Raw genomic sequence first — 14,217 nt, forward strand, 5'->3', positions numbered from 1 at the left:
TTTTTTTTTTCTCACAAAAGAAGGCAACACAGCAAAGATTCTAACCTGCTGGAAACGTTTTAAGCCCATCTCGTCTCTCTGTCCCCCAGATCCTTTTGACACACCCGCCTCCCTCCTTCCTTAGTGTTAAACTGCTTCTCTACTTCCTTTACATCAGTGGGAACACTTCCCTTATGGGCGTTGGGAGCTCTCGGAGGGGGCAGGGGCTGCCCTGCAGAGGAAATGACAAGCTGTGAAATGTAAAAGAACAATTCCTCCCACATGTTCTTTGCTCCTGGAGCGGCGAGGGCTTGTCAGCTAGCATCACTTTGGAATCAGGCAGGACTCTGCGCCTTAGTTCTGTCAAAACTAATTTACAATTAGAGACCTGCACGACTGTTTAAAGCTTTCTCAATTCCAGGGGTATTCTGAAATGACTTTGAGATTGAAGTGGATCAGACCAGAAACCATTGTAATTAACTACAGTGGATGTGAAAGATGCTCACAAAATAAGACGAGGCTGAAAACACATTTTTATTTTATTTATTTATAATATATATATATATATATAATTCTTATTGCATCTCCAATTAACAACATGTCAGCGGAACTTTCCCAGCTGAGCCTCACTTTGAGGACTTTAGTGCAGCTATTGAAAATCTTACTTAGTTTGTAAATTGCAAAATGACAACTTCATTGATAAGAAGGAAGGAAGGAAGGAGAAAGGGAAGCAAGGATTGATTTATCTTGACCATTTGACACTTTAAAAAACATTTAAGGGACACCTGGGTGGCTCAACGGTTGAGCGCCTGCCTTTGGCCTGGGGCGTGATCCTGGAGACCTGGGATCGAGTCCCACATTGGGCTCCCTGCGTGGAGCCTGCTTCTCCCTCTGCCTGTGTCTCTGCCTCTCTCTGTGTGTCTCTCATGAATAAATAAAATCTTTAAAAAAATAAAAATAAAAAATAAAAATAAAAAACATTTAAATTAATTTAAAATGTTTTGTAGCATTTTTAGGATTTCAAATATTTTGATGCATTTCCCTGATGTATGAAGTAAAGGCATCTTCAAATTGCAGGTAATTAGCTTTTTATGCTGATCAATCACTTTGAAACATACTGTGGGTCCCTGAGGTTCAATTTTGGATTCAGATAACCAAGCTGTACTCACACAATCTGAAGATCAAGAAACCCAAAAGAATAAATGTCGTGTCTAAAAACTGCCTCAAACATCGCACCCAATGGTGGGTCTGAAGTGGCCATTCCAAGTCTGAAAATCTAAGCATACTTTGTAGAAGCACCCATTCCTTTAAAGCTAACTGAGTGAGCAGAGATACACCTAACGGGAAATTCTTTGGGCAGTCTCTCGGCAAACTCTACTCAAACTGTCAAAAGCAAAGTCATATAAACCACTTTCATATATCAGATTCATATTTCTCCCATAGAAACAAAGCAACTGTTAATTTTCAGATTACTGACTAAAAATATATACCAGAAGCCCAGATGGAGAGTAGGTGAAGGTCCATAAAACTGGAATTCAGAACAAGGATCTATGGACAAGCTGGCCACTAGAGCTTAATGTGTTCATTATTTATTAAGAGACCTACTGTGTGGGTGATCAATTTTATACAAGTCTTCATATTATGTTCCCTGAAGACTTTAGGCCACGGTTTTCTTATGTTCTCACTGCTGCTAATTAATTTGCCCTCCTCCTGCCCCTACTCATGACTTAGATTAGACAGTACAGTGTATACTGTACTGCAAGGCCTTCTCACTAGGCCACTGATTACATTGCAAAAATAGAACCACACATTCATGGCCAGTTATTTTCTGGCAAAAGGGTAAAGGCCAGTCAGTGGCAAAAGAATAGTCTTTTCAACAAATGGTGTTGAAACAACTAGACTGTCATACATAAAAAGAAAAACAAAAAACAAAAAGCAAAAAACCTTCAACCTTAACCTCACAGTTTATTCAAAAGCTAAATCCAAATTGGATCATCAATCTAAATAAAATGTAAGCTATAAAACTTTCAGAAGAAAGACATAACAGAAAATCTTATGATTTAGGATTAGGCAAAGAGCTCATAGTTATAAGTTCAAAAGTACAATCCATTGAAAAAATTGATAAATTGAATTGAATTTTGATTTTTTGAAATTCAAACCTCGGGATGCCTGGGTGGCTCAGCAGTTGAGCACCTGCCTTTGGCTTGGGGAGTGATCCCGGGATCCTTGGATTGAGTCCCACATCGGGCTCCCTACATGGAGCCTGCTTCTCCCTCTGTCTGTGTCTCTGCCTCTCTCTGCGTCTCTCATCAATAAATGAATAAAAATCTTTAAAAAAATTCAAAACCTTTGCTCTGAAAATAAAAATTAAGAAAAAAAAAGACAAACTACAGACAGACAGAGAGAAAGTATTTGCACACCACCTTTCCCACAAAGGATCTGTATCCAGAACGTAGAAAGACCTCTCAAAATTCAACAACAACAACAAAAATCAAACAACCCAATTCCAAATAGGCAAAAAACTAAACAGATACTTTACCAAAGATTAATATGAATGGCCAATAAGCACATATGGAGATGGTTAATAAAATTAGAAAAAAAAAAAAATAAATAAAATAAAATAAAATTAGCCACTAAAAATATACAAATTGAAATTATGATTTCAAATTTAATTTGAATACAAATTAGAATGACTTTTAATAAAACCGACAATATTAAGTGTGGACAAAGGTGCAGAGCAACTGAAACTCTCATATGTTCCTCATGGAAATGCAAAATTATATAGCCACTCTGTAAAAGAGGTAGCTTCTTATAGAGTTAAATATATATATATATATATATATATATATATATATATATATATATATATACTATCTGGGAACCTGGGTGGCTCAGTTGGTTAAGTGTCCGACTCTTGATTTTGGCTCAGGTTATCTTCTCAGGGTCATGAGATGGAGCCCTGAGTTGGGCTCCACCCTGAGCATGGAGTCAGCTTTAGATTTTTTCTCTCCTTCCCCTTCTGCTCTCCCCCACTCCTGCTCTCTCTCTTTCTCCTTCTAAACAAACAAACAAACAAACAAAATACACACACACACACACACATATTATCCAACCTAGCAATTCTACTCTTAGCTATATCTCTTGGAGAAAGAAATACTATGTTCACATGAAAACTTGTGTAGGAATACTTATAGCAACTCTATCCATAGTTGATAAAAATGGAAACAATCACTATGTCCTTTAATGAGTAAACAGATAAACTGTGGTACATCCATTTAGTGGCATGTCATCCAGTCATGAGTAGGAATGAACTGTTGATCTATATAATTCACATGAGTCTCAGAGGCACTATGTTGACTTAAAAAAGGCAGTGTCAACAAAAGATTATGTACCCTATGAAAATTTTGAAAATACAAAACTTTAGGGATGATAAAGAGATCAGGGAGTACCAGGGTGTAGGAGTGGGGGTGGGAGTGGGAGTGAGGGTAAGGATGCCCCTGCAGCAGAGAGTAGAAAGGAAAAGGAAGGTGTTTGGTTCTTTATCCTGATTGTGGTGCTAATCACACAAATCTAAAGTACATTAGCACTCTCAAAAAAGTCAGTTTTACTGTATGTTAGTTTATTATTTTTTTAAAGATTTAATTTATTAATTCATGAGAGACAACAGTATACCCTAAGGTGGAAATCACCTTGCTCTATTTATAGGAATTGAAGAAAAGCAGAGCAATCAACAGCTGCACATCAGTGTTTCCCAAGTCTGGCTGCACATTAGATCACCAGAAGGAGATTTTTTTTTTTTTAGGAATGACAATGTCCAGGTCCTGCCCCCTGAGGATTTAATACATTTGTTCTGGGGTGAAGCCCAGACAAGAGTATGTGTTTAAAGCTCCATGGAAGATTCAATATATAGGCAAAATTAAGAAGCATTTTTATTAGGCTTGTTGAACCATGGCTATAGACAAATTAACATAGAAGTATGAATAGACTTCTTTCAGAATTTATCAACATTTGATTAATTTCAAGTGGCACTTTTTTGTTGTTGTTAGGTTCGAGTGGTCTGGTTTTATAATGAAAAGGCTCATGTAATATTAACTGATTTCAATATATGTAAACATGATGAAAGAATAGTGGTTCTTTGCTTCCTGTTATATATGATAGTACTTATAATTATCAATGAGAAAGCTCTAGGAAGAAAGAGACCATGGACTCATCCAATTATCTATACTCCCAAAGAAGTGTACTTCCAAAGATGGATGAGTGGTCTATTGGCCAAGGAAGCACCCATACAGGATCACAGGCTGAAGGAAAAAATAATTAGGTATCAGAATGGAAAACCATTATTTGAAAGGTTCTTTGAATTGGGCTTCCTGGATACACAGTCCCATTCTTATGGGAGGCTTAGAGAACATATATCTGACCCCCATATCACTAACCCATCTGGAAGCAGTAAAATGGGGTCTCAATATTTCTTCACAATGTTAGATAAAAAATGAGTGCCACAATTAACTCATGTTCTCTCTAAGTAGGTGCTTCTTTACATTTGGTGGCTCAGCTGTTCTGGAAGGTATCAGAGCTCTTTTCATCTTTATTTTGTCCTCAGAACAAAACCTACAGCAACTGTGAAAAGAGTAGCTCATCTTGAGAGGGGCCAGTAGGGGAAAATATTTAGTAAGATTAAAACACTTAAACTTAGAATTTCAAATAACACCATTGTGCCTCAATGATGTATTACATTTCCTAAATTTCACAAAGAATTGTTTTTCTTTAAAAAGAAAAAAATGTATTTTTAAAAATTTTTTCTTACATAGAAAATATCAGAGAATTTTTTAAACTAGTTTGCCTTTTTCTCTTTTCTCTTTTACTTCAGAGGAAGAAATTATCTTTCTCCTTCCCAGCACTCACCTCTCCCACCTATCTTGCTTATGATGGGAATTTGTCCAGACAATTTTCTTCTCTTTCACCTGCATCCTCAAGGTTTCCTCCTCCAGGTATGTTCCCATTGTTTATCAAGAGAGGAGTAAGTGTTCAGCCATTAAAAAATAAATAAATAAAATCTTCCCTCAACCCTTGACTCCATTAAGCAGCTGTTGAAACTCTCTCTCCTCCTCATTTTCAAGAGTGTCTTTTATATGTACCACCTTTGTTTCTCCTTTCTTGTTCCCTCCTTTGGTCATTGCAGTTTGGTTTGTGCCCTTATTTATTATGTATTCTCTCAAAAGGCATCAAAATGTACTTTCTTTTCAAAGCAAACTGTCTTTTCATCTTTGCCTGAGTCAATCTTTCCAGAGCCTTGCTAAGGTGAAGTGAGGTTCACGGATGGACCAATAGCATATGCATCATATGGGAACTAAAGAGTCTAACGCCCATCTCAGACCTACTGGATCAGAACTCACATCTTAACTAGATCTTAACTAGATCTTAACTGATTTGTAAGCATTTAGAGTTTGAATCGTGCTGTAACATAATATTTTGCTGATGAAACACCCTCTCTCCCTTCTTGAGATTCTCAAAACTCCATAGCTTCCATGAATCCACAACTCCTGGTCCTTCTACTTCTTCAGATTGCTCCTTTTCAATTTACTTCATCCTTTTCTCTCATCTGTCCCCTAGAATTTTTCTACTCTTTGTTTTGTGTCTTAGGCCCCATCCCTATTAGGATGACACCCTATTAGGCCCCATCCCTATTAGGATGACACCCATCCTTATTAGGATGTTCCTCTTGAACTTAAATCCATTTTTTTTCCAAGTCTGATGTAGTCACAGTCTTCTTAATTTCCCCAATACTTTAAACCCCATTTGATCAAACCAACTGGTCAGGTTTTATCTGAAACCTGCCCCTTTGAGTATCTCACTTCTGACAAGAGCAACACTATTTTCTGAGATCCTGAGATAGAAATACTCCTGACTATAATTTTCATGTCTTTCTTTATGGCACAGCTAGTCATCTACCAAATCCTGTTGACTCAACTTTAGCATTTTTCTTAAATGAGACTTCTTGATTGCATCCCACTGCCACTATCCTACCCATATCATCTCTTTTTTGAGATGATGGTGTGGCATTCTTACTGGACTCTTTGCCTTCTATTACTCCTTACCCAAATGTATGCTGGAACCCAATAGTTCCTTACAGTTCTTCAAATATACTTTGTACCATTCTGACCTCTCAACTTTTCTAATGGCTTTTCTTGTATCCAAAAGCATCTCCATTAATGCTTGCCCTTTGAACTCCAAACTACCTTTCTAGCCCCAGATCAAAATTGTGAAATTAACAACTATTTTCCAGATTACATTGATATAGGACTTAAAATGGGATTACATTAAAAAGAGTTCATGCGGGTAACCTGGATTGCTCAGTGGTTGAGTGTCTTCCTTTGGCTCAGGTCATGATCCTGGGGTCCTGGGATAGAGTTCTGCATGGGGCTCCCCACAGGGAGCCAGCTTCTCCCTCTGCCTGTGTCTCTGCCTTTCTCTGTGTGTCTCTCATGAATAAATAAAATCTTAAAAAAAAAAAAAAAGAGTTCATGCAATTCACCTGTCCCCCAAAGCTCACTCATTTGTTTCTGAGAGTCCATTAGAACTCATGATGTGCTTACTTATCTTGTCCCATAGTGGGCTCTGTAACAACTTGGATTATGGAATTGTAGCATAGAGAACATAGTATATGTATATAACATAACTCAATGTGTCACAGGCCAGTGTGTACTATACTATATTGTAGACTTCCATGTCTTGCATAACTTCATTGAGAATTTCTCTTTTTTAGCAGGTTGCTGAGTGTTTCCATGAAGTCCCTTCTCCCTGGGAATTCCACTGTGAGATAAGTGAGCTAGAGAAAAGTCTGATTGACAGGCAGCATACATTTCCCACTCTCATCTTACTATCTTTCTTTTTATTCTTTCTTATCTAACTATCTAATTGCATCTGCTTCACTTCTCCAAGTCTGAAGCTTGTCCCAGAAGGCTTGTTGGTCCTGTATGTAAATAGAGTGCTGGTACACCTTCCCATCATCTATTCAATGTGTGTGTGTGTGTGTGTGTGTGTGTGTGTTTTCTCAGAGGAAGAGTAAGCTTAGGCTCAAGTAAGCCCCAGCAGGTCTGGGACTGCATGTTATTTTGGTTTGTATTCCCAAAGCATTTAGCAGTGTGCTTTGTTGATGGTGGTTATACAATAAAACTCTCCTGAATTGAATTCTGCATCACAAAACATATATAAATGTTGCCAGAGACCATTGTTTATGCAATGTAGGCACATACAAAACAAAACTATCAAGCATAACAAATATTTCCCTAGTCTGTTCCCTAAAAAGTAAAACAGCCTAAAAGATGGTAATAACCCAAAAGTTATATCATGGCTCTTTTCTTCCAGCCTTTCATACTTCCTGGCCTCAGGCATCCACCTATTTGCAAGGCTGATCATCACTTAAAATATCAGCCTTGGGATTAAATTCAGAATCCTCTCAAATGTCTGTGTGTGTGTGTGTGCATGCATGTGCATGCACATATGTGCTTGAAAGTGAGCATTAGTCACTTTTTCATGATTTGACAGCTAGAGTAGATTCAGCAGATTACGTATGGAGCCTATCAGTGTGAGACAGCTTGTGGAAGATCATAAACATATTTTTCAGATAGAAACGTTGCAGCCATGAACACATCACGTGGTCACCCCTTCCCTAAGGTCCGCTCCTTTAATTGTAAATAGCCAGAAAACCATCAGCCAGAGTTTAATAAACTTTTAATTTGAAATGAATTACCACATGTTGTGTTTGTTTACCCATTATTAAATCTCTTAGCAACATATCAGTGGCAGAAACAGCATAGTGTAGCATAGCCCTGATATATTAGAAAACAAACCCATGGGGAATATTAACTGCTAATAATATGTTTAGGAAGACTCTAAGAAAAATAAATAAATATAAGCCATGTAGCAAATAATGTATTTGGAGGGATTTTTATGTTTTGTTTCTTGTATAAATCTATAATGAATAGGAGCAAAACGTCCCTGTGCAGTCTTTGAATGTGAAACTTGAATCAGTTTCTGAGCTCAGAGCAGAGCAAATGCAAATTAGCCTTTTGCAATCGTTTTCTTAGAACATAAATGATTCTTCCTCTACCAGTACATAGTGTTTTCATATAGATTATGTCAGTATTCATGTTCTTGGAGTGTCACCTGTCCACCTTTTAGGGGAACTGAGGACACCATTCTAAAAGCCAAGTTCAGAGCACGGTGCAGTAAGTGTGGGAAATATAGCCACAGTACCCTGAGGAAAAACTAAAAGCAAAAATGATCTGGTGAAAAATGGTCTAAGAGTAATTGCTTCTAGTCTTGGGCTCAGTACCCTAAAACTAGGTTAAAATGTCAGTATCACTGAAATATTATTACTAAGTCAGAAGCTACTTTCTCAAAAGTTAAAAATTCTAAAATAAGATTTTGAGTTCCGTGCTTAATCCTAAAACATTGGGAGGAAATAAAACCAGGACGAAAGAAAAAGAAAGAAGAAAGAAGAAAAAAGAAAAAAGGAAGAAGAAAGAAAGAAAAAGAAAGAAAGAAAGAAAGAAAGAGAGAGAGAGAGAGAGAGAGAGAGAAAGAAAGAAAGAAAGAAAGAAAGAAGAAAGAAAGAAAGAAAGAAGAAAGAAAGAAAGAAAGAAAGAAAGAAAGAAAGAAAGAAAGAAAGAAAGAAAGAAAGAAAGAAAGAAAGAAAGAAAGAAAGAAAGAAAGAAAGAAAGAAATATCCACATTACAGATGTACATTTTTTAGTGTCCCACATAATGGTTTGAGTTCACTGGACATTTGAACTTGATATTTAAACAAAAAGTCAACTGCAATGTTCTCTATGTTTTTATTTAATGAAATTACAATCATTTCATTTACATTTCTCGACTTATTAATTCTTGAGGATATTCAACCATCAGAAAAGGTTTGGACTTTTTTTCCCCCTTCTATATCTTGGATTCCCAAATTAAGGAGATAATATTCTAACATTGAAGTCATTTGTTTTCAGAAAATGAAGGCATCCCAGACCTCCTGTTGTAAAGCCTAACTAGTCTGATTCAACATAAAGAAAAGATGTTCAGCAGAAGTCATTTTCCTGTAGACACATAGTGAGTCTGAAACACAACATCTGCAAATGTCCTCAATAGAGCCGCCCTGCCAATCAATTTGGAATGGGGCTGTCTGACATTGGCTGCCTTTTTAATGGCACTCTGCTCTTTCTCACTCTGTCATTACCTTTGGCTCATTCTACGCCCCCTACCCCCTCCTTCCTCCCTGTACCACACCAAGTATATTGATAATGGCACACTCATTGTTATCCACCTGTGATATGCGCATTTAAAATAAAAAAATATTTATTTTTTTATTTGGAACCTTACAGAATTCCAACACAGAATGTTTAAATTCAACTTAACACTGTGCATTTTGAGGACAACCAGCTCTACTCATTACCCAGCAAAACCAGACCATGATGCCAGTCACCTATCATCTCTGGCTACAAGCAAAGCAAATCCACAGTCTCAAATATGAGATGCAATACACTTTTTTAAAAGACTTTTATTTGACAGAGAGAGAGAACATGAGCGAGGGAGCTGCAGGCAGAGGGATAGGGAGAAGCATCATCCTTAATCATCCCTCATCATCAATATTCAATCAACCAACAGCAAAATTCTTATTCTTAGCCTTATATTTATTCCCTTACACCTCTTTAATACTTTATAGATTTATACTCTCTTCTCCAACTTTACTATCACTGCCCTAATTCAGGCCCTCTTCTGTGGATGGCACCACTCTTGAGTTTTTCCAACTGATCTGGTTTTAGATATGCCCTTTTCAAATAAACCCTCCTAAAAATTACCACAGAGAACTGCTTAAAATAGATATTGAAATATGTCTCTTCTCTTCTTTTTTGTTTAAATTTTTTTTTTTAATTTTTGAGAAAGAGAGCATGGGAGCAGGGGGAGGGGCAGCAGGAGAGGGAAAGAAAGAATCTCAAGCAGACTCCTCACTGAGTGGAAAACCTGACTCAGGGCTCAAACTTAAGACCTGAGATCATGACCTGACTCAAAATCAAGACTCAGCTACTTAACCAATGGAACCACCCAGGCACCCTCAAATCACTTTCCTTCTTAAGATCCTTCAGTGGCTACCCACTTAATACCAACCCCTCAATAGCTGCAATAGACACAAAAAGACATCCAAGAAAAGAGTGAGAGACTTTTTACTATCCTAGAATGTATACATGGATAAATGACAGACATGAGGAAAAGTGAATGAAGTGAGAAAAGAATAGACTTTTTCAGACATACAAGTGCTAAGAGAATTTACCACTTACAGACCCAAACTCTAAATGAATACTAAAAAATTTTTTCGACAAGAAGAAAAATGTAAGTAAAGACAACTACATAAAAAATATTATGAAACACAAATATTGGCCAAATATATCAGTAAATTAATGTTCTATTGAGACCAAAAAAAAAACAAATGAAACTAAGTTTTCTGTTTAACAGAGGTATTTGAGGAGTAGGTAAAACATACTAAAAGTCCTTGTCATGCTCAGGAAGAGAAGAGAAAAACCAGATGAAATTAGATTTTTTAAAATAACTTTCAGTTAAATACGTAGATGTGAAAATTCAGGATAACATCCGAAATAATTAACAATAAAATCTATAAGATTATAAACATCAGAGAATAAACAAAAAAAGAAAATTATTTTTGGTTAAAGAAAAATTCAGGAAACTAAGGAAACTATTTTTTAAAAGCAAAGAAATAGAATAGCTAAAATAAATTGTAAAAAATGTTATCAGCAAATGCAGATATAACAGTAATAACAGCATTTACAAAAACTAAACTCACCTGTTAAAAACACATCTATAACTACTTGTCTTGAATACAAAAATAAAATTCAGATTTATGCTGTTAAGCTATACTCAGAAGACCACCACAGATGAGTTTTAAATTTTTAAAATAAAATTAGAAAAATAATATATGCCATAAAAATACTTATCCAAAAAATCAGGTGCTAGTATTAGTATCAGAAGAAATAAATATGAAATGAAGCATTCACAGACATATAGAGGGAGACTACATCTGTATAAAAGAAATAACACAAAAATTAATAATCATAAAATTGCAGGCACTTAAAATATAGAAATCAATATTTGACAGAACAACAGGGATAAAGGGACAGATCTAGTCAGAACTGGAGATTTCATACATACCGACCACATAAATAAAAACTCAAGATAAAGACTTAAGCTTTCAAATCAAGGAGATTAAAAGATAACTCCTCCAAAACCTGAAGGAAATAGGAGGAAAGAAACAATAAAACTGAGTATAAATACATAGAAAACAAAAGATCAATGGAGAGACAGTCTTAATGGAGGCAAATGAGCTGTTGTATATTTTTAAAAAATGAATAGAAAGATAAAACTCAACCAAGACTCTTAAAGAAAAGCAAAGAAGGCATATATTAACCAATATTAATAATGAAGAGAGGAACATGAATTTAATGGTATTTAAAAATTATAATAGTATTTTTATATATTTTCCTTTAGATACATAAAACATCTATTGAATGATACACACACACACAAAAAATAGTTTCCTCCAAGGAGAAGCACTAGGTTGCTGTAGGAGGCAGATTTTATTGAACTATCTGAGTGTATCCTCTATTCAATAAAACTGTAACAAAAGGAAATAGACTTTAAAAATAATATATTATGTATACAAGCATATATATATTATCTGTATAATATAAAACATATATTGCATTATTTACTTAATATAAGTATATATAATATTGCATTATACATGTGTATGTAATATAAGCATAATATATAATACTATGACTAACTTAATTTAATTGGTTTTTCAAATGAATTAAATAGAATGATTGAATAATCAGTAACAGTCAAAGATTGAATTAGAAATCAAATGATTCCCATGATTTATCCCACATTAAAAAAAGAAAAGAATCAAGAACTTTTACAGATCAATAAGAAAACAGTTTCAAAAATGGCTCAAAGGAAAAGTGAACAAAATATGTGTATAGGCAATTCATGAAAAGTAAAACCCAAAAGGTCAACAGAAACACATGAAAAATATGCTCAAACTTAGCCACATTCAGAGATACTCTAATTAAAACAATGGGATATTATGTTGCATTTGTTTTGGCAAAAATGATTATAACAAAGATTGATAGGATGTGAGCCAGACAAACTCCTACATAGCTGTTAGAAGGGCAAATTGACACTACTTTGCTGACAGTGTGTCACTATGCTATACATTTTAAAAGTGTGTGCCCTGTGATGTAGTGGTTCCTCTCTCCAGTACAGGAAATACCTTATACTCTAGTGAAATTTGCCCCTCTGTGCACAAGAACGACATGTCCAAGAATGATCACTGTAATCTCGCTTACAGTAGATTAAAACTGGAAACAACAAATAAGATAAAAATAAACAAATTTTGTTACAATCACGTATGTTGCCACGTATGCAATTATACAGCAGTAAAATCAATAAACCAAAAATACATAGAAGTGTGTCCACAGGAGTTGTGTAAATCTCAAGGATAATATTGAGAGAAAATAAAGTTGCAGAAATAGATATAAAGCATGGTACTTACACAAACTTTAAAAACATAGAAAAGATATTACACGTTGTTTATAATTACATTCATATGTAGGAAATGTATTGAAACATACATGGAAATGATCAATAAGAAGTCTCAGAGGGTCGGAAACAGAATCAGGAAGCGGTTTGCAGAAGCCTTTAATCACATGTAAAATGTTACTTATTTAAAAAAAAGATGTACAGCAAAGATGCAAAATAGCAAGAATGAACACAGCTGGGTACTAATTACTGGTTTATGTTATTTTTGTATACAGTATGTTTAAAATATTCAATAATTTCTAAAATAAAAAATAAAATCTCGACTACAATGCCTGGTACACGAAAAGAAAAGCTGTATCACATGTAATTATTATCACTGGTAATCCTTCTAACATTAGAATTATGCTGGTAACACTATAGGTGCTGCTATTCATACTACAAGTAATACTATAATTACTACAACTACTACCGATCCATCCCCTACTCTTGCTTCTTTCTAATACTATTATTACTGCTAGAGGATCCAATCTGTTAAAGAATCTCGTGAATCTTTTGGTAAAGGAAATAACTGTCTTGCAAAAAAATAATAGTCATTTCTAATATATCTCTCCTGTAGGCTGAAACTTCTGTATGTGAAATAGTTCAAAGAATGCTATTTGCTCATTTAGTGCTTGATTAAGCCAGTCTTTGAAAACAGAGTTTTATAAAATAAACTACATTATTTGAGAACTTCCTTCTGAGACTGCTTCCTCTCGCAGAGCCATGTGTTGGTTACCACTCTTGTGAGCAAGCAAGAAAGCCTGGCTCTAGAACTGAGAAAGAAAATAAGTCAAAAAGCTCCCCCAAAAAACTAAAAAATATTTTTAGAGCCACAAAGCATGGAGAAAGTCTTGCGTTTCAATGAAGCAATGTTATAATTATTATAATTACTTAATAATTAAGCTATATGAAAACTGATGTTCTTGTCAATGATTACATTCTCCCTAAGCATAATGGCATAGAAAGAAATATATTAATAATTAAAACTTCTTTCTCAGTTTTCTGAAATATTACACAACTGGAAGTATTAACAAAAGAATGCTGAAAATGGTCTACTAACCCTGAGAAGAGCGTAGGGAGGATTTAGCTTTATCATCCAATGATGCACAAATGGTTTCCTCTGTTTGTCTCTCTGAAAGGCCAGGCGTGTTCTCCACGCCTGGTTCTGCTTTCTGTGCTTCAGCCATTAAAGAAACTGGAAATTCAGGGGGAAGTGGAGTTTGTCTTTCATAGGTTTTTTGATCATCCAAATACAGAGGAAGTTTAATAACCTATTAGGAGATAAATCTCTTATCTAAACTGTTGAAAATATGACACACACAGTTAATGTACCCTAGAACAATGAAACAATTTGCAAACTCTAAAAGGTCAATGATAAATTTAATTTTCCAAACCTTATATTTGCTTTTGTTTGGCTGCCTTACAAAGAATGCATTTTTTTGTATTAGCAGATTTACATAATTGCTTCAGATATTACCATTGCTTTATATAGTTCTTCGTTTTTTCTTTGTCTTGCCTCATAATTTTCTCTCATTTCTTCTCGCAAATAACACCGTTTGTCTGATATTCACACTGGGATTGAGTTAGCAAATATAC

At 35.2% G+C, this 14,217-nt stretch overlaps 1 protein-coding gene across 1 annotated transcript in view; it reads right to left on the reverse strand.

The window, feature by feature from the left end:
* The window catches only part of LOC112659662 (uncharacterized), a gene marked incomplete at its 3' end in the record, with an annotated part of 258,850 nt that overhangs the window by 173,849 nt on the left and 70,784 nt on the right, over positions 1-14,217 (reverse strand). The window contains exon 7 of the mRNA XM_049106032.1: positions 13,682-13,892. Coding sequence (XP_048961989.1) covers positions 13,682-13,892 — 211 coding nt within the window. The remainder of the gene's footprint in view (positions 1-13,681; positions 13,893-14,217) is intronic.

The sequence above is a fragment of the Canis lupus genome, chromosome 35, assembly GCF_003254725.2.
Source record: "Canis lupus dingo isolate Sandy chromosome 35, ASM325472v2, whole genome shotgun sequence".
NCBI lineage: Eukaryota > Metazoa > Chordata > Mammalia > Carnivora > Canidae > Canis > Canis lupus.